This window comes from Otolemur garnettii, unplaced genomic scaffold (assembly GCF_000181295.1).
Source record: "Otolemur garnettii isolate 467f Iridium unplaced genomic scaffold, OtoGar3 scaffold00246, whole genome shotgun sequence".
In the NCBI taxonomy this organism is placed as follows: Eukaryota; Metazoa; Chordata; class Mammalia; order Primates; family Galagidae; genus Otolemur; species Otolemur garnettii.
In genome coordinates, this window is record NW_003852641.1 from 695805 (window position 1) to 717846 (window position 22042).

Sequence of the window (22042 nt, forward strand, 5' to 3'; positions counted from 1 at the left end):
GAGCCACCATAAAGAGTTTTAAAGGTATATATTAAAGAATGTATTAGTGGTCTTTAAGTTATTTGTAACTTTCTAAAACTATCTATTCTTTATATATTCAGAAATAGTGAATATATTGTAGAAAAACTAGGTGTTACATGGTTTCTAACTGTTAACCAATAAATGGTCTTTTTCTAATGAAACGTAACTAGGGTTTTATCATCATCCAATCAGTACATTGTAGTCAGCCATCATTTTGTGAAAAGAAATTTATATTTGCTTTATAAAGTTGAGTAAATTCCTACTATAGGGAATTATCAAAATAAGTAAAATGATATCCCCTTTCCAAATGTCTTGGGTGTTTAGTAAATATAACCCAAGGAATATTGAAAGAAGAGTTATCTCTAAAGGTATGTATACATCCTTTGCATTTGGTCAATCTGTAAGAATTCTGTTGTTCTTCAAACTGTGTAAAATAATGAAAAGAACATATAAATATTAGGAGACAGATATGAGAAAACAAATTTAACACAGAATAGAGAAACTACAATATGGAACACAAACAAATGGTCTATTTAGTGCAGGGACAAAGAGAGGTGGAGTTCAGTGACGACCATAGCAGCCAGACCAAATTGGAAATAGGATCTGAGCTCTACCTTACGGGCCTGGCGATTTACTTTCTTGAAAACAGTTACTTTCTCTTAATTTATGGGTTCTTTATGATTAATTAGGACGACGATTTTACTTAAGATGATTCAACGTCTATAATTCATTTATAAAAAGTTGACATTAGATTTGAAACAGAAATATCATGGTAAAGAAATTCTTTCTGACATACTCATTTCTGCTGTTATTCAAATGATTATGGTACAGTTGCCCAAATCATAAGGAAGGCAGGGTTTATGGGTTAAAATTATTTCTATTTTTATACTTTGCATCAGTTTTATGATTTAGTACTCCAAAAATATGACACGTCTACTTCATCAATCACTTTTAACTAACACTTTTGAAATACATCATATTCGATGAAAACAATTGGCTTTTTAATTATGGGCTGATAACATTTACCCTTCTTTTTCACATGTTAGAGAATGTTCAACCAAACTAATAAAAGTTTAAAAATCATGAAGTATCGAGAGAGCCAAACATATTTGTAAAAGACGTATCTGATAAATAATTCTTATCTAAAGTGTTCAAAGAAATCTTAAAACTCAATAAAAATAAAACAAGTGACACAACTTAAGAGCAGACCAAAGATCTTAACAGATACCTCACCAAAACAGATATACAACTATCAGGAGAGCTTATAAAATGTGCTCTACCTCATATGTCAGCAAGGAAATGCAAAGTAAAGTAAAAATAATACACAGGAACCAAAAACCAATGAACAACGCGGCAAGAATAACATTGAATGTAAATAAATTAAACTCTTCAATAAAAAGACTTTATGAAAAATAATATATTTGTATGCCAAATATATAATCAAACTGTATTCTCTCTACAAAAGACTCATATTTAGCTTTAGTTTTATTATTAAATGATAGCTGTATACATTAATGCAAACATGGGGTACAGTGTAGTGTTTTCATATACAATTTGAAATATTTTCATCAAACTGGTTAACATAGACTTTGTGTCATTTACTTAGTTATTGTGTTAAAACATTTATACTCTAGTTCTAGAAAAGTTCACTTGTATCCTTGTTAAACAGACCAGTAAGATTAGCCCATATCACAAAATCTCAAAACCAGAGTTGCTGATGTGGATGTGGAGAAAAGGGAACACTTCTACACTGCTGGTGGGAATGCAAACTAATACGTTCCTTTTGGAAAGACATCTGGAGAACATTTAGAGAACTAAAAATTGACCTGCCATTCGATCCTACAATTCCTTTATTAGGTATATACTCAGAAGATCAAAAACCACATTACAATAAAGATATTTGTATCAGAATGTTTACTGCAGCCCGATTCATAATTGCCAGGTCATGGAAGCCCAAGTGCCCATCAATCCACAAATGGATCAATAAACTGTAGCATATGTACACCATGGAATACTATGCAGCCCTAAGGAAAGATGGAGATCACCCATATTTAGCTTTAAGGGTAAACATAGGCTGAAAGTGAAGGAATAGAAGATATTCCACGTCAGTGACAACCAAAGTGAGCACGGGTGGCGATACCTAGACTTTCAGATTAAAAACAGTCACTCGGGGTCTCTCTCACCTTTTCTTCTTCATGGGGGGGACCCACTTTCAAATCTCTTTTGAAGTGCTCTAAGCTTTCTCTTTGTTTTTCCTAAACAAAATCTCTCTTTGTTACCCTAAAAAAAAAAAAAATTACAAGGGACAAAGAAGATCATTATTTCATGACACAAAGATAAATATATTAAGAGGATTTAACAATTAGAAATATATATATACATTTAACTTTGAATCACTAAAATATGTAAAGTAAATATTAATAGACATAAAAGAAGAAATAGCAACAAAATAATAGTGAAGATTTTCAATACCCAACTTTTAGCAGTGGATAAAACAACACCAAATAGAAAATTAACAAGAAAATACTGAACTTGAGTAATGGATGCTTGATTACCCCTGCAGGTAGTCGGGTGCAAAGTTAACGTTTAAAAGTGTTCAAGTTTTTAGTTATACGGCTTGGAAACACTTATCAGGCTAAATTAAAAAAGAGGCATAATTAAGGGGAAATTAATAATTAAAGGGACTTTTCCCTTTGGGAAATCCCTGGAATGTTATATGCCTAAAGATTATGGTATACTCACATACCCACAGGAAATGTAAATTAGTATTCTTCAGAGAATGAGCATCATCTTGGAGTAATGACAAGCTGAAGGAAACCTCAATTTCTTAGCAGTCTACTTCAAATAATATCTTCTCAGACCCAAAGGAAGCAGCTAGTACCAGACTGATACCTAATTCTAGGTCATACATGGCACATAATATTATCATGGTAACTGAATATCTAAAAAATATAAAAGAATAAAATGTCCTTTGGAAAGTAGCCAAAGTGGATTTGTCGTTATGAAAAATAGCAATATCGGCTCGGTGCCTGTGGCTCAAGTGGCTAAGGCGCCAGCCACGTACACCTAAGGTGGTGAGTTTGAATCCAGCCCGGGCCCAACAAACAACAATTACGGCTGCAACCAAAAAATAGCTGGGCATTGTGGCAGCTGTCTGTGGTCCCAGCTACTTGGGAGGCTAAGGCAGGAGACTCACTTGAGCCCAGGAGTTGGAGGTTGTTGTGAGCTATGATGCCACAGCACTCTACCCAGGGTGACAGCTTGAGGCTCTGTCTCAAAAAAAAAGCAATACCCAGTAATCCTCTTAGAATTTTAACAAAATGTTTAAAGATTTGGTTGCCTTTGGAAAGGAAAAAAGCTACATTAATATGTTTTTCAAAAATTGGTTTCATCAATTTTGGCATACAAATATATGTCAATAATTCTTATAATTCCTGTTTCCCCTAATTTTCTTGCAAAGAGACTTGAAAGCCAGTAGTGGAGATGTGTTTCAATACAAGAAGTGTAATGTGAATTGTTACGAGATGATACTTCATGGGGCATAGGTGCAGGAGAAAGGGAAGCTTCTACAAAAAATGTAACGAGCTGTAATTTCATGATACAAGTTCAACAACAGAGAGACGGGTACATAGACTGGACAGGCAGAGAGATCTACAAGGAACAACATTTTGTGAGTGCATGAAGGAGTGTAGTAATAGTATTAATTATTGTTATCTAGGGTATCGCTTTACAATAAGTAGTAATTATTGTTAATAACACAGTACAAATTGAAGTTAGAATTGATGGAGACATTAAGAGATATGAAGGAATACATTTTCCTCTAAAGATAAATATAAACATTCTAAACAAGTTTGGTTTTACTTTTACCAGTTTTGTCCTTTAATGGATAAGTGGACATGTATATTTTGCTAATGTATAATGTGAATTTGTAAGAGATACACTTGGCTTGTCATAGAGTATTATTCATGATTATTTGACTGAGGAATCCTCTAAAAATTAAACAGGTATGTATTTCTGAAAAAGGGAAGTGTGTGAGAAAATCAAGTTTGGGAAATATTGTTGTAATATGTTTTAGAGGGAGATATTAACAGAAAGCAAGAATTATTTTGTTTTTGACCTTTGTCATTGATTAAAGCATAAAGAACCTTGATTTGCATCAACATTTGGTGGGCTAGATGACAGACTACCAGAGTCTAGATAATGTGATTTCAGCATATTTCATCAAAGCATGTTGGTATTAGACACGAATTTGCTGTGCAACTTTTAAAGAAAAGTTATTTATCAAGTAAGAAGCCTTCCCTCAAATTAAATGTAATGATGATACCATTTACTTTATCATTTCTGTATTATCTAGATGTATCAAAATAAGATAAAGGAAAATATTGGTGTAAAAATTATGAGTTTATAGAATAGTTAAAAGACCATAGGATGACCAAATCAGTAAATTGTATTTAGTAGACTTAAACTTTAGAATTAAGTACGTAAAGCTGCATGTACGTTCCATTCTGCAAGTAAGGTTCTTAGAATGGTGGAATGTAAAGGAAAGAAGAGGAGAAAAGGGGAAGAAAGGTGAGAGGAGAGAAGAAGGAAGATCAGGGAAGGGGGTGGAAAGAAGAGGAGGAAGGGAGTAAGGGAGGTGAAGGGAAAAGACAAAAGAAAAATAAATGAAAAGAGAGGACAGGACAGACAAAAGAGAAAGAGGGTGGGCGGCATCTGTGGCTCAAAGGAGTGGGGCGCCGGCCCGTATGCCACAGGTGGTGGTTCAAACCCAGTCCCCAGCCAAAAACTGCAAAAAAAAAAAGAGAGAGAGAGAGGGAAGGAAAGACAAAGGAATGGATAGAGAGAGGGAGAGGGAAGAGAAAGAAAGCAATTAAGTCAATTGAATAAACCCAGCAAGTTAAGTCTGGAATATTTTGTGAGATTTATAGTTTATAATAATCATGTTTTATTCTCCTGAAGGGCCTTAATCCATGTTTTGGAGAAGATTGTCATGAAATCATAATTCTACATAAAATAGATCAAAAATCAACATATAGGAACATATATTGACAACTATATTATTAATATTCTGAAGAGCCCCATTTGTATTTTCTATAAACCCATCCACACCCTGTCATTGAAACTGCCTCGAAGCCTCCTCTGAGCTCTCCTATGCAAATTCTTTTAGAGCTTCAAGAAATTTCACTACTTAGGCGGCGCCTGTGGCTCACCTGGCCATGAGGTGGTTCAAACCCAGCCTGGCGAAACTACAAAAAATAGCCAGGCGTTGTGGCGAGTGCCTGTAGTCCAAGCTACTTGGGAGGCTGAGGCAACAGAATTGCCTACGCCCAAGAGCTGGAGGTTGCTGTGAGCAGTGATGCTACAGCACTCTATGGAGGGCAACAAAGTGAGACTCTGTCTCTACAAAAAAAAAAAAAAAAAAAGACATTTCACTACATAGTAAAAGTAAACATATGTGTTTTCGTTCTTTCTTTCTTCTTTCCTTTCTCTCTCTGTCTTTTTTCTTCTTCTGTAAGGTAGAACTTTTTACTAGGAAAATTGAATATTTTGGGATCTGGTATTAGATATTTTTTAAGTAAGAATTCCTTACTGTCAATATGAAGAATGCATTTTTAAAAACCAAAGAAAGTTCTACTGAGAACAAGAATATAAGAACCAAAGATCAATTGTTTAGCTTTTAGGTGAAAGCTAAATTTGGGTTTAAAAAGTATTTGGTTTATCCTGAATTGTTTTTTTAAGGATTTACTTGCTTAATTTTTTTTTTTTTTTGGAGGCAGTGTCTTGCTCCATTGCCCAGGCTATTAGGGTACAGTGGTAATAATGGTTGCTCACTATACCTCCAACTCATGGGCTCAATAGTCCTCCTGCCTCAGCCTCCAGATCATGTGGGATGACAAGCATGGGCCCCCATGTCTAGCTAACTTTCTAATATTTGTAGAAACAGTTCTGGCTATGTTGCCCAGGCCCATCTCAAGGTTCTGGCCTCAAGCTATCATCTCTTCCCAGCCTCTCAAACCTGAGATTATAGGTGTGAGCCACAGTGCCAGGCCTATTTGTCCAAATTTTAAATGCTGAGGATTTTAGACAAAATATTTCATGTGCTCTCATAAAAAGTAAAAATACATGGCCACCTCGTGCTGAAATTCTCACAGGGATTTTTAGAAACCAAAACCAAAGGCATTTGTCTACTTTGGATGTTGCCGTTTTTCTAATATTTTTGTCTACTTTGCTTCATTCATTTATGATTGCCCCCTTAAGGGTTTAAGCCTTGCCTTTTGTAGCAAAAATACATGTTATAATAGAACATTTATAATCTTCTCAGTGTTTTCTAATCAAATTTAGAGACGTTTTGACAAAAGGCACCTCTTTCTGGGAGGCACCCCAGCCGTGTGAATTCTCAGCTTCTCTCGGTTGACATTCTGGGCCATCAGCACTTGGCTTGTCAGCACACAGATTGAGGCTGGAGTTGGGACTTCAGCAAAACTGAAGCTCTATCTAATTAGTGACAGTTCACTTCATTAGAGCTAAGCGCATAGCTGTTCATGTCACAGGAGGATGAAAGATACTTTCAGTTTTTAATCTCGCTGTGTCCTTGAGATTTTCAACTAAATAAAATTTCAGTTCATCGTTCATTTCAACTAGCATCTGTGTAGAAACACTTCTTACGCAGCATTCAAGTTACGTACTAAAGAAGTAATAATTCATGTTGAATTATTGTTCCTTTTACAACTACTGAAACTAAATCAATGACAGAATGGAAAAGCAAACATATCAGTGACTTAACAGTCATCGATTGTATTTCCTGAATTATTTCATCATATGAAAACCCTTACAATGAAGTGTAAAGTATAGTAACTTTGTAGGTGTGATTCAAACCAAATATACATTGTACATTATTATGTTCAGGAAATCAAGGATATGAGGTTTGCTAGCAATGGGGAAGTTTTATATTCACAGTCAGTACTGGAAATAGGAAGCTTCGCTGGCCCCAATCAAGAGGTGTCTGTCATTTTCTGAAAAGCAGGTGTCTGTTGTTTGTGGCTGGTTTTGTTCTTGAGAATGGAATGGAGAATATGGTGTTTGAAGATGGTAGAATGAGCATGGCAGTGCAGGCCAGTGAGTAAGTAAGGTGAGTCGGCAATAAAATAATATTCTTCTAATAGTGCGCCGAATGAGAAATGAACTGGCATAAAATACTGGATTACAAATTTTCTGTATTTAAAAAAACTTCCTAGGTAATTATCCTTCAAAAATCTTGCTTATAATTATACTACAAGAAAAGAAAGCACATCTTTACGTTAGCCAGGTGTGGCCATTTTCACAACTATCCGTATAAAAATTATACCAGATGCTATGTTTTTAATTGAAAGGTGAATTTTGTAAACTAACATTCTGTTTAACATGGAGATTTTCCCCCTCTCAATTAAATATTTATTGTTCAGGGAAAATATCTGGTTGATCAGAACTGATATTCAGATAAAAGTGATTTTTTTTTAGGTGGGGCTAGGCTAGATGTAGTGAATTAATAAATACTGAACAGCCAAACAAGATGTCCTTAACTTATGGTGTTTTCTTACATATCATAGGAACACAAAGCACTGAGTTGTTGCTCTTATACAATGTCAGGAATGCCTTCAGGCAGGTATTATACAAAACTTTGTTGAGAGCCTATTATGTGGAAGATGATTGAGAATTCAGAGGGAGGAAGGGTGAATGACAGATAGATTGATAGGCAGACACATGTCCTCTATTCCAAAAAGCTTGGAATCAATTTAGGAAAACAGGTTATATACAGTCAATTAAATAATCATATTAGATGACTTAGTTTGAGCATCCAGTGAATGAAGGAACGGGGTAGAAAGTAGTTTGGGCTGTGTTGCTACTTGGAGATCTGGGGTGGTTGAGATGTAGAATGCACACCAAGCATTGACATTAGAATACTAGTTAACTGAGCACAGGAAAGAAACAGAGGAGTAGAAAGTCCCCCAGTATACTTAGTTCTTGGAAATTATGCAGTATGCGATTCTCTTGCCTCAGCCTCCCGAATTGCTGGGACTTCGGACGCCTGGCTATTTTTTGGTTGCAGTTCTTATTTTTGTTTAGCTGGCCCGGGCTGGATTCAGACCCACCAGCCTTGGTGTGTGTGGCTGGCGCCATCATCACTGTGCTATGGGGGCTAAGCCAGATGTTTTCTTTCTTAAAAATAAAACCCATTTTATCTTACTATATGTTAGGTCTCTTTCCCCACTTGTTCTTCTCTGAACCTGAGTATTGGCACACTTTGGAGCAGCTGGAAAAATCTCCCTCCTCCTCTCATCTTGGTAACCTCTCCTTATAAAACTCTGGGTTCCTTGCAACAGTTAACATCCCCTCTATTTCCCTAGGTTCTCCGTATCGAGACAAAATCACCATAGCAATTCTGCAGCTGCAAGAGGAAGGCAAGCTCCACATGATGAAGGAGAAGTGGTGGCGGGGCAACGGCTGCCCCGAGGAGGAGAGCAAGGAGGCCAGTGCCCTCGGGGTTCAGAACATCGGCGGCATCTTCATTGTCCTGGCAGCCGGCCTAGTGCTCTCAGTGTTTGTGGCGGTGGGAGAGTTTTTATACAAATCCAAAAAAAACGCTCAATTGGAAAAGGTAAATGTCACTTTTTTACAATTTAAAATCTTTTTTGTTATCATGAGACACAAATCAAAATATTTGTGATCTTTTGAACGAAAGGTCATCCTTAGAACTATTGTCTTAAATCGTTCATTGTGTAAAAAATTGTATTTTGTGAAATATATTACACAAAAGGACTCAGGGTCACCACGATGGTTTTCGACTGACTTGTAATGTGTTTAATGGAGCCAGCGTCGGGACAAATGGCTCCTGATCTACTCTCATGATCTACTCTCATAGCACACTGAGAAAAGAGAAACTGTCTGAGGTTCACTACAGTGGGTTTAATGGAAGGATGCAGTTAATTAAGGAGGCAAAAATAAGAAACCGTAGTGTGAAAGAAAAACTGCTTCTTTGCAAATAAAAATAAAGGTTTTAAGATACACTACTGGTTAGTTTCAAGTTGAAAGTAAAGGAGAATTTTATTTGAACATCTTACAGTCCCACAAATTTCTGCTTGAAAAAAATCTCAGTTTGCATTGGAAAATTGCAGTTAATTCTCTACCGTAATGAATGTGTAAAAATATTATTTTCCACCATTCAATGTGATTTTTAATTAGTTCTTTACTTTCTTGTGCCAGAGTCTTTATAAGAATGAGTATAAATCTCCAAACTATTGAGACTATAATAATTTTTCTTTGGATTTCAATACATTTAGTCAATTGTATAAATGTTTTTGTTTTCTTATCTTGAAAAAATTGTTGCCTCCTTCAGATTCTACATTTCTAGTACAAAAATTACCTCATTTCCATAGATATGAGAACAAGTGGAGAAAAATTCCACTTTCAGATGGTACACGATACTTTTTGTTTATAAATTTATGGGTCTGGACATGAAATAACTAACATTTTTAAGTCTTCACATAAAATTTTAAGATTTTTGTAGTCTTTTGCATTTAATTCTTTCTTTTGGTTTTAATAAAACTCATTTCTTAAACAACTTTAGCTATTGTGGAAGAGTGATATTACAGAATAGTTAATATTTAAAAGGCTTATGAACTTTTATTTGTAAATACAAAAGGCAGAACAATAATATTTTAAAAATAATACTATTTAGGAATACAGAGCATATTGTGCTAATATTCTTTGAAATGCTTCTGCCTTTATACTCTTCTCAAAATAAAAATCTTCCTTTGTCTTAATTTATAGCATGATTCCTTAGCCTTCCTAAAATTAGAATTTTGTATGCAACATTTATACATTTTTGCTTGACTGCATTATTTAACGCAGAGAATGGACTGATGATTACGCCTCAGTATACTTTCTGTGTTATAATTCTTTTTATGATGTCAAAATGAGGTTCAAAATTAAACCCAAAGACTAAGAACGAAAATATGAACTCATCAGTTACTATTTTCATTCAAATTGTCAATAAATGTTATATTTAGTTAATGTTTAATATAAGTCCAAAAATTGTGGAAGGAATTTGGGTTTTCTTCTCGGAACCCAAACTCATCCATATGTAAAGATTTTCTCTAATCTATAGCTCAGTGTTAAAATAAAACAAATGAATGACAATGTGTGATATTTGGTTGTTCCTATCTCTCTGTGCCCTGTTCAATCTCTATCACAATTTTCTTTTCAAGCATTTTGTTTAGAGAAAAAAGTGTGAGAAGTTAATTGTATAACGTAACCTGCTTCTTTATTATTATGAATAAGAAGTTTGGTCGAGTTTTTCAGATATCAACTAGATCTGTTGGCACTGTATGGACCTATATGATCTTCTAAAAACTGGAGAAATGAAATTAATATACGTTTTTAACTGAAACAGATACAGCATTAACATGACAGTAGAAAGAAACAAGCGAGTTGATACTGTGTGAGGACTGTGGTCGCAGTCCCTGTGAGTTCCGACAGTTTCCACATAGCTTTCACAGTGAAAGGCACTTTCCCTCCATTAACGGATGGGACCCTTCAGAAACTGTGTTCTCTGTTGTGGTTTTATATTTTGCTTCTCTCCGATTTTATTTCACCTTTACTGTTGCCACACTAAATTATTTGCAATTTCCCAAGGACATACCTTTCCTGTTGACTGGAGCTAACTTTGCCAATTTTTCTGCTTTGCAAACTCTCACTAGTATTTTAGACTAGATATTTAAAATAAGGAAGTTTCCCCTAATCAATAGATAGGGTTTGCACACAGTAGATAGCTTATTTCTATAAGTTGAATGTATGCTTTTATTTCCTATTTTCATGAAAAAATATGTGATTCATATATCTTGCTTTTTTACTTCACTGGTTTCAGGTACAAATATTCCTCCTGGCCAGGTGCCATGGCCCATGCCTATAATCCTAGCACTCTGGTAGGCCAAAGTGGGAGGATACCTTGAGCTCATGAGTTCAAGACCAGCCTGAAAAAAGCAAGACCCATCTCTACTAAAAGTAGAAAAAGTTAGCTGGGCATTTCGGGAGCCAACTACAGTCCCAGCTACTTGGGAGGCTGAGGCAAGTGGATCTATTGAACCCAGGAGTTTGAGATTGCTGTCAGCTGGACTGAGGCCATAGCACTCTAGCCTGGGGCAATAGAGTGAGACTCTGTCCTAAAAACAGAATAAAATAAAATAAAAAATATTTCTCCACTTTTGATGAAGTTGAGAAGGTATTTAGCTCTTTTCAAAATCATTTCCAGCATTAAACCTAGATACTTTTACTTTGTAAACCCCTACTCCCATCTCATTGTCCCTTGGCACAATATTGTATTTGTAATCATCCTTCCCATGTGTCAGTCAGGGCCTCGCTCCCTGTCAGATTCTTTGGGGCCTGCATGGTGCCTGCTGGTAGCTTCGTATCTGTCTGTCATTTAAATTAGTAATAAAACTTATTCTAGTAACCTATTTTGAAAAGTCTATCTAAAGAAAAACATGTTTTTCTATGTAAATTAAAATGATAAATAATTATGGATTTATTGAAAATAATTCATTATATTCATTGGGACAAATCAGATTCTTGGGTTCAGTTCTTTTTCATTTTTCTTGAGAAAAAGATCTCTAAGGTTAAACTACATGGCTGTTAGTATAACTAATGTATTAAAATTAGACATTAAGATTTTATCATACGATATGTATGAGTACATAGAGAAATTCTGTTTACTTTCATTTACCATGCATGACGTAGATTTCTTTAATTTTAAAAGTGAGGGAAACATTTATGAAATTACTTGTTTATTCCATAAATGTTTATTGAGAACTAAATCTTCAGCGAATTGTTTTTTGGACACTGAAGCGAAGCAGAATGTATAGGTCACAATTCCAGCCCCATTTTGCTCTGTCTCTTGCCTCTTCTCTCTACCCTTTTCCTTCCTCTTCCTTTGGTCCACATTAATTCAGTATTTTTTAAAAGAACAAATGAACTCTTTAAATCTTTGTACGTTGTCAGATATGATATACACAGTTTGGATGAATATGAATTTTCTGAACAAATTCATGTTTCATCTTTCCATTTCAAATCTTACCTCTAACAATGATGATGATGAAATTATAATCATAAATTTTATAAGTTAAAGATGGGAATAAAATGCCTTTCATAGACATAGGCTGTAAAATATTAATGAAAACAAACAGCTCTTGGTGACTGTAACCTTTCTTACATTTCCACGTTATCTGCTATTTAAGAATAGTCCAGAGATGTATCATCCTAAGTGAGGGAAATAAACAGAATATAAAGCTGGACCTTAGTAAATTTAAAAAATGTAAATTGCATTCCTTTCCGATAACCACAAGATGGTGTCTGATAATGTTTGTAAAAATGGCTTTATGATGTTAATATTAATTCATTATGAATACATTATTTTTGATTTACTCAGAATCTTAAGGTGAATACTCAGAATGTTTTCTTGTTTGAATGTCTGAAAAAGTAACTAATCAATGTATGCACTTTATATGATTTTTTGCCTTGTCTTTTCTTTTATTTTAAACATATGCTACTTAAGTTTTATTAAGTGAGTAAGCCAAGAAACTGTTATATATTTGAGACAGTGGTCATTGCATTTTAAGTGTATATTTCAGACTAAAAGGTCTTTCTCTCTCTCTTCTAAGACCTACTTATGAAACAAACTGCTTAATATTAATAATCTTTTTCTCCTGGTAATATATACGATAACATGTTGGCTTTGTAAGCATGAATTATAAGTGATCACAATAATTTTAATCTGTATAAAACTATTATGCCATTATAGTTTTATTAATTTATGTTTAAAATCACTCATCTTAAAAGTATTTGAATATGTCCTCTTTTAAAGGATATACATAATTTTGGCTACTTTTGATTTTCAGCCAAAACAACAACATAATTTATGCAGTTTGATCTTTTCTTGTTTGACTTGTATAGAGGAATATTTTCTTTCCCATGTAATTTAAAATGGATTTGCCTGTATGAGTTGTTTTTATTGAATGTCTTGAACATAAATTATAATGCTTCATTCCATGAAAAAAAGATAAAACCAAAAATTTTCCTTCTTTTTTTACTCAAGTGTGAACGAAATATGGATAAATACGTCTCAGAAATTAAAAAATACAAATTACTGCTCAGATCCTAAGTTTGTGAGATAAGTATCCCATCCTGGACATGTATTTTGTTCTATCTTTACTGACGAATGGTTGAAGTATATTTTAGGAGCTGTATTGTATTGTTTACTTTAGTTGATGTAGTCCTTTCTCATACAGAACATTGGTAAAGCTTATCCAAGACAGTCTCTAAATAATGACTTTTTTTCAGTCAATAACAATTTTTAAAAAAAGACTTTTAGAGGGCACCTAGAATGTTCTTGATGTATAGTTGAATAACAGAACAAAATGACTGTAAATCCGAATAGTAGAAGCACAAATGAATGAAACGTTGGACAACGATAAGTAATTTAGAGCAGTTTAGTTTCAGCCTGCAAGACTAGGGGTACTAGGTGACAAATTACTGGTAAGGGCAGCACTTTGCAAAGCTGACTGAATCTATATTTCATGGAAACGAAAGAATGAAAACAAGTTGCTCACAGATCCCTATATACAAATTTCTTTCAAAATGTTGAAAAATCAGTTTTAACAGGAGCAATGCTGTTTTAAAAAAAGAATCTACTCTTTGGTTAGGGGAAAGGAATGAAAGCAATCAATTATAAATTATAAATTATTATTATAAATTATCAGTAAATGTTATATTTCGACATTTATAATAGGCCAAGTAATGACTATTTACACCTCACAAAATATCTATACTTTTCAGTAATTACAATTGATGTAAGGGATTTTCATTTCATTTAACTTTTCAGAAGTTAAAAGTGCTGAATATAATTTCAGTGTTAAAAACATATCTGTAAGGCTTGTTGTTCATGAAGAGTTAAAAGTTGTAAGTAAATTTTGGACACATAGTCCATTTTTTATTGTTCTTATAATGTATCACTGCCTTTTTCTGGAAGCAGAGTGTCTCAATTTCCATTAATGACCTTGTGCTACATATAAGGACTAAATGGATGTGACTTTTTAAATGGCTTCAAGTGTAAATATAAAATACTGAACTTTGAAATGAAGTGCCAGTCTCCATTCTACTCACTAATCTACTCCTAAATCAGCTAAAGGATTTTCAGGTCATTTGTTTATGATAACCCGTATTGGACTTTTGAAATTAAAATTAGAGTTTGACAGGGAGTGTTTTAGTACCTAAATATTATAAATGACTTTAGACTTTCTAAAATGTAATACAAGACTCTTCTGAATACAAAACGACCCTGAGAGTCTTGCAAATATTATTATCCACAATGTGCAGATGGGGATTACAATATCTCAAGGGTCAAGTATGTTTTTCAAGGTCAAAGATGCCTGGTCTAACACTGCGCTATCCCATGCTGTACAAAATGGAGGTAGAATATGTAACTGTTTTTATTTTTCCTTGAAGTTGCACGGAGAAAATATGTGGATTAGGGGTTTGAATTATATCAACAGACTGTGGACTTTGATTAAAAGTAGTCTTAATTATTTCGCTTTCCTAGATACAGAATTTTGGAATCAAAAAGACTTGCAACCATAACTTAACTTTGTTTAGCCTTAGATAAAATTGCTTAGCTTAGTAAAACTTCTTTTTAAATAAATAAATGTATAAGGTTATCAATACATAAGGAAAGTCCTTTAAGAATTAAGGTACATAATATACAGAGAGGGTTTTTTTCTTTGTACAAACCTGGCATATAAGAAACAGCCAGTTTTATAAAATCACCATTTTTATCATTATTAATAAAGCTGATACATTTAAACTTCTGGATCTTAGGAAAAGGGAGCATTCCTGGCATTAAGTGTTAACTATTAGTATGTTATATATATATATATATTTTTTTAAGTTGCATCATTATAACTATAAACAAAACTATGATGATTAATATTACTTTTTCTTAATATGCATCTGGACAACTGTATTGACTAAAGTGGTGTTGAGGCTGGTCAGACCTTACTTACTGATTTTTCTACTTTAAACAGAAGAAGTATAAAAGTGTGTAATGATGTTCCATTTTTCTTTGTCTCATTGTATTTGCAAAATGCAATATGAAGATATTGGGCAACTGTAAGAATAAACGTTTCTGAGAATATTTTAATCCTTGGCAAATGTTTGTCATTGTAAAATAATTCAGCCTAAAGCATAAAATGCTTTGTCATTTAATTCACTGAAAGAGATATGTATTCCGTTTTTCTCCTAATTTTTCCTGTCTGGCTTATAATTTAGTATTCAACAAATTAACATTTACTAAGAGTCGAGTCCAGGTAAAATTCTCAGTTGTGAATGAAATCCTTATTAATGAAGCAGGTTAATATGATAAAGCATTCACAGAATGGAAGTCAAGATAATAGGGATCCTGTTTCAGCTCTGATACTAGTTATATTCATTATAGTAGAGATGTAATTTGACTGTTTAGGTTTTAGTTTTTCTAGCTGTAAAATTGCAGTGATTAATCAATACAATTGCCAGGGATCCTACATACAAAGTCCCTTCTAACTACTGCATAACTTATATAAATAATAGAACTTTTCAAAAAGATAGCTGCTCTAAAACTGAATATCCAGATCAAGGTTACCATGTATTTGTTAATATGAGTGATTTAACCAGCCATTTTTCATCTTTCATTGCTTCACTGTATATTCATTTAGCCTCAGGTGGATCAGACTTCTGATACATAGCATTAGCAGTTTGATATCTTTAAAAGACCACCAATTAAAAATGGTATAAATCAAAAGAAAATTAGGTAACAGATCACATCAAATGATCTTTTTTGTTTAATATACCAATATTACGTAGACTATTCTATGTTACACCCTGTACATGCTTAATCCGCTTTAGTTATTATTTAGTTTATTTATTTTCCAATGTAGGATAATTTTCTTCTGTTGACCATAGTGACTGCTTTGATTGTCTCCATTACATACTGATAATTCTTGAGCAAATGGCCAAGAGAGCTGAAAACTACACTTGATCTTAGCCAAAAGGCCGAGAAGCAATTAGAGAGCTGAAAACTAGCAAGAAAGCATCTCAGAATGGATTATATATCCATGATCAGTTGAGAAGGAATTGAAACGGCAAACACAAAAACAGTTGGGTTGATATGTGCTCAGGTACATCCCTATATCAGAGCAATGTGGTAGAAGACGTGATGGAAGCAGCTCAAAGATAGTTTGGTAGGGCCCTAAAAAGGAATTAATGTATGAGCAAAAAATGGTTAGAAATTACCCTGGTTAAATCATCATACCAAAATACCATTAGTTAATTTTATACTATCAAAGAATATACAAGCAAAAATAAAACAGTTTTTTCTTTGTAAAAATATGTATTGGAAGTATAGCAACATATAACATTTTATGATTGTTTTGTGTTCAGGTGGTAAATGAATACCTATGCCCAACTGGGGAACATTGAGCTTAAGAGTTTAAAAAATGAAACTGGCTATTTTTCTTCAGTTACCATTTTTTAAAATACATGGCTAAAAATTATGGTTTTACCTTCAAAATGAAATTTAGATGTGTCATTGTTCAATGGGGAGCATGGTTAAAATTAGGTTTTAATATATATATTTAAAAAAAAAAACAAAAAAACTGTGCTTCTCCAAATGCTGCAACATAGCATTCTCATATAAATGGGTCTTCTAAATAGAAACTGAAGCTATTAAGAATAAATGATGCTGCAACATCACTGAACATTCTGAAAAACATTTGTATGTGGATTATATATGTGTTTTCATATTATACTCCAACTACAGAATAGAGCTGTAAAATAAGCGATGTGAATATGGCCCAGTTCAGATTTTTAAGGTTTACAGACCTTCACTGTTCAAGGAATTCAAGGTGTATAAATACAGAGTGCCTCATTCAATATAATGAATTTTATGAAGAATTTTAAAAATTTAAATGCAATTATACGTGCTAACAGCTCAAAGATTTAAATTTTCATTTTCAGGAATCTTCTATTTGGTTAGTGCCACCATACCATCCAGACACTGTTTAGTAAACTTTTGAAACTTACTAAAAGAGGTTTTTAATAATGGTTAGTATCCTTGTGACTTTCTTTTTCCTTTTTGTAGTCTGTTATATTAATGTGGAGAATCATTTATATTGCTGTTTTCACTCCAAAGAGCTTACTATTAATGACACAGTGCATGGGTTTCCACTACTAAGGAAAAGTGATTTAAAAAGTAAGAGAGTTGTCCCCCTCTCTCCTTTCCTCTCTTCTTTTCTCCCTTTCTTTCCTTCTTTCTTTTATTTTTCTTCTTTTTGTCATAACCTAGGAAATGCCTCTTAAGTACATTGGGGTTTTCAAAAAAAAAAAAAAAGCCTTTTGTAGTCCAGTAACATATTTTAAGTAAATTTCAATTATATGAAGTATAAAAGATAAGTTTTCTCTGTTGCAAAATAACAAGTACGCATTTTATTTAAAATTCATGCATAGTAATTTTTGGCAATGCATAGCACAGGGAAATGACTATATTTCACAAAACTCATAAAAGTTTCAAGATAGGGAATTTTCCCTCTAACGCTCTAAAAAAAAAAAAAAAGGAAAGAATATGTGTTTGCAAATTAAATTCCTTTAATTTGCCATATTCTAAAATCTTTCTCAAATTGAAATGTTTTTAAAGTTACACAATGGGTTAGGATTATTCTATAAGTGAGACGTGAACCTGTTGTTTCACAGGTGACTCTGTTAGTACCTGAAAATAAAACTATTTTTTTCAGGTAAACTTCCATGGATAGATCAAAAAGGAACTGGCAAAATTCAGTCTATTTAGGGGAAATTAATAAAATAGGCACCTTGTCATTATATAAACAAGACCACTGATTTATTAAGGATTGATTGACGGACTAAAATTTTTCACTTTCTAAAGACTTTGTAAAATGAGATAAAACTTAAAATGGTAGTTATTGGTTACATGTTCACAATATTGAGATAGTTTCCAAATTTGTAAATATATTCACCTGAGACCTTTCTGGTCTTTTGAGGGATTTTTTTAACCTACATTTCACTTTATCAATATTGTGCATTTAATATTATATAAAATTACTTTAAAATAGTTTTATATATACTTTTTATAGTCTGAAGCAGGGTAGGTTACTAAGTACAGAGTGTACCCCTTAACATACTAGAAATAAAATTGAGTCATTTCATAGTTCACTATTAGTATAGACACAATATTAATTCATATTTATCTTCTGTTTGGAAACTAATAGAATCAAAATAACTGAAAATAGAGATTGCTGGGATATTTATTAGTTTTACATGAATCTGTATTTCAAACATTTCAATGTTTTTCACATCCTATAACATTTTTAAGTGTCAACAGGATCACACTTTGACCTTGTCATATTATCTAATCAATTCTTCTGTTAAATGTTTCAACAGAGAACCAAGACTAAGTTACCTCAAGACTATGTATTCCTCCCTATTTTGGAGTCAGATTTTTCCATTTCTACAATGTTGTCATCATCATCATCTTCATCATCATTATCATCATGTTCTTAATAAGTACATCTAATAGTAGGTATTAAGCAACAAGAAACATTGTGTCCACATGCTGCCTGTCAGGGGCCACACAGATTCTTTAATAGAAGTATGATTCATGAATTTCAGAAGTGTATAATTTAACACATAATAAATAATGCATGGCAGTGACTCTGGAGTTAATGGAGAATTCATGAGCAGTGTTTAATCACCATCCATTGCAAGTGCTAATAAATTAATAGTTTTATTAATTTAATGTTATTAAACAAGTGCTAAAGTTTTGCCTGATTTAATTAGATAACAATACATACTGCTAAGTTCCTCCACCTGAAAAAGTGTTTTCAGTAGCTGAATTATAAAAATGTGTTAAAGAGGAATTAAAGTATTAGGGTTAGATGTAATGATTGTTGTTAATTCAGTCAACATTTAAAGATGGCGTGTGTAGAAGCAGTGCCGTGAAAACTTGATCTCCGCTCTCTACAGTTCAGTGAGAGTGATACATGAAAGACTCTGAGGCCAGACAGAAAAACAGAATAATGAGTACAAAATATTGAGAGGCTAACTCAAAGTCAAGTGAAAATAATGGGCCTGGTCGGTTGGAAAGGACTTCCTAATGAAGTTAAAGCTTGTCACATCCTGATGTACAGGATAAAGTTGTGTTGATGCAAAGCATAAAAGCACTCAGCAGAGTACCAGAACAAGGGGACACAAAGGAGGACAGTCATGCAGGCCCAAGAATAAAGGGTGTGTAGAGAGAGAAGGAGGAGGGGGAAGGGAGAGAGGACAGATCAGGAATCATTAAGTCATGATGGGAAAAAATAGGAGATTTAAATTTGACCTCTTTCCTAGAAAAGAAAATGCTATTGATAATGGATGTTTTTTAAAAATAGATTATCCTATTTTCCTGGTAATTGTAAGCCTGTAGGGGGAACAGGGTGGATTCAGTGTTAAAAAGACCACTAAGGAAAAGTTGTAAGGAACCCATCAAAGAGAAATGAGGATAGAGCTACAAATGGACTAGAGTGTAGTAGAAGCATGTGCGATTCGCAGTACTGGCTGCCAGGATATTCTGCAAAGTCACAGGTATGAGCTGCTAATCAGTTTCTCTGACACAGAGCTGTCTCACTAATTCAGAGTCTTATTTTGAGTATCAATCATAGAATATTTAGTATTTTTTTAAATTTTAATTTTTTCAAATATTTTTTCAAATTTATTTTTAAATTGACATAAAATTATGTGTATTTTTCATATATACTATGATGTTTTGAAGCATATATACATATATACACACACACACATATTGTGGAAATGCTTAAACCTAGATAATTAACAAATACATGACCTCACACAGTTATCTTTTTTGTAGAGAGAAAATTCAATATCCACTCTCTTAGCAACTTTTAAGAACACAATATATCATCATTAACATGCTGCAGAGTAGATCTCTTAAACTTTTCCTCCTATCCAACTGTAAATATGTATCCCCCAAAAGTAAGATACTTATTTATATTATATTATTTTATCTTATATTCTCTTGCAGTTAGCCTAAGTTGATAATCAATAAAACAACTAAAATGCAATTAAGTCTTCTCATGCATATTTGATTAGTTTATTTCATTGCCTTTTCATATCACTTTATAGAATGGTGTGAATTTTTGATACTTGTCTACATTTTTGGTTGTTTTCTCTGAGTTTCAGCTACAATGTGCAGTCGGTTCATGAATCTGATTTATATGTAACTGACACACGTGCCTCCATCAGGTAGGGAGAGAGACTAAGAAATTTTTATTTCCTATATATGACTGTAATGTAAATTTTGAGAGGCTATGATAAGAGCCTGAGATTTACAAAGTTTCTAGCAAATCTATTTCCAGTGACATAGGAATTACAAAAAAATACGTGTAGGCTCTTCCCCCCATAGAATAATTAGCAGTTCTCAATTATCAAGCTATTGTCAAAAAGTTAGTATTTATTCGTAGGTATTTCACATGCTATGATTTGTCATCTCATGGTTAAGTCATATTTGTTTCTAATCACCCTTAATGTTTTATAGGCATAATCACAAGAATGATACAATGAAATAGCAGATACTGTCTTCCATATTTTTATGTCTTACTGTGTGAGTGCTATTTTTGTTTAGAGAAACACAATGAAGAATAAATGTTTGAATAAAGTTTGCGTATATCATGCTGTGATCTGCAAAGTAGCACATTACTTTCTTGTTAACATCAAGAGTGGATTGCTGGTATCGATTTGTGTATGTTTTTATTTCAGTGTTAAAGCAGATTTTGTATCTCGTGCTACTCAGTTTTACATAATGTCATCAGATAATCCTACATATGTGTAATAGAGACATTACAGTTCATTTTAGAATCAGGTGGAGATTTTCTTTTAACTAGACCACTTTGACAAAATATTTTAATTTTCATGTGTTGTGTATTCAAATTGTAGTAATTTGTCATAATGTTTATAGTGACTTCTTAAAATCTTCAAAGATGCGATATTGACAAGTCTGTGGAAAATGACTAAGATTGATTGTGGACCTTTGGAGTTGATCTGTTTGGTAACGTTCAATCTGTCTGTGCTGTCCCACAGAGGTCCTTCTGTAGTGCCATGGTAGAAGAGCTGAGGATGTCCCTGAAGTGCCAGCGTCGGTTAAAACATAAGCCACAGGCCCCAGTTATTGTGAAAACAGAAGAAGTCATCAACATGCACACATTTAACGACAGAAGGTTGCCAGGTAAAGAAACCATGGCGTGAAGCTGGGAGGCCAAACACCCAAGCACAAACTGTCGTCTTTTTTCCAAACAATTTAGCGAGAATGTTTCCTGTGGAAATATGCAACCTGTGCAAAATAAAATGAGTTACCTCATGCCGCTGTGTCTATGAACTAGAGACTCTTGTGATCTAAACAGTTGCAGTGATCAGACTTGATTTACAAGCATCATGGATCAACTAAATTACACGGGGTTACACTGTTTATCATGGGTTCCTCCCTTCTTCTGAGTGAATGTTACACGCGCATTTTGTGGCTGGTTTCAAATGCAGTCCAGTGAGAAATTACAGGTTCCTCTTGAAGCCCAACTGTTGCCAGGAGATGGAATATCAATGTTCAACAGGGTAACCAGTACAAAAGTCATTAAGAATAAAAATACTTGGAATCAGCAAAAACTGTAGGGTTACAAGAAACGGTACAGTCTTCTGAACACCCGGAGAATAGAGGTGATGATGTTACTAGTCCCCAGCTACTCAGTATAATTGTCGTCTGAATAGATGATATGTGTTTATAGAATGTGAAAAAAAAAATGTAATGCAAACCAAATCTGAATTCCATGGCCAGTGGAATATAAAGAAGATCTTCATCAGTTATTTTCCTTTCTTTTCTTTCTTTGATGGTCTGTATCACTGA

General features: G+C 33.5%; 1 protein-coding gene across 2 annotated transcripts in view; it reads left to right on the forward strand.

Annotated features, from left to right (window-relative positions):
- GRIK2 (glutamate ionotropic receptor kainate type subunit 2) overlaps positions 1-21389 on the forward strand; it is a 656554-nt gene extending 635165 nt beyond the window's left edge. Inside the window, exons 13-15 of one of the 2 annotated variants that reach the window (XM_023508414.1) lie at positions 8406-8656; positions 18535-18669; positions 21229-21389. In XM_023508414.1, coding sequence (XP_023364182.1) covers positions 8406-8656; positions 18535-18654 — 371 coding nt within the window. In that variant the 3' untranslated portion in view covers positions 18655-18669; positions 21229-21389. Of the gene's footprint in view, positions 1-8405; positions 8657-17097; positions 17185-18534; positions 18670-21228 lie in introns of both variants that reach the window. The other variant, XM_003802378.2, reaches the window with a different exon arrangement.
- Positions 21390-22042: the final 653 nt, after the last annotated feature.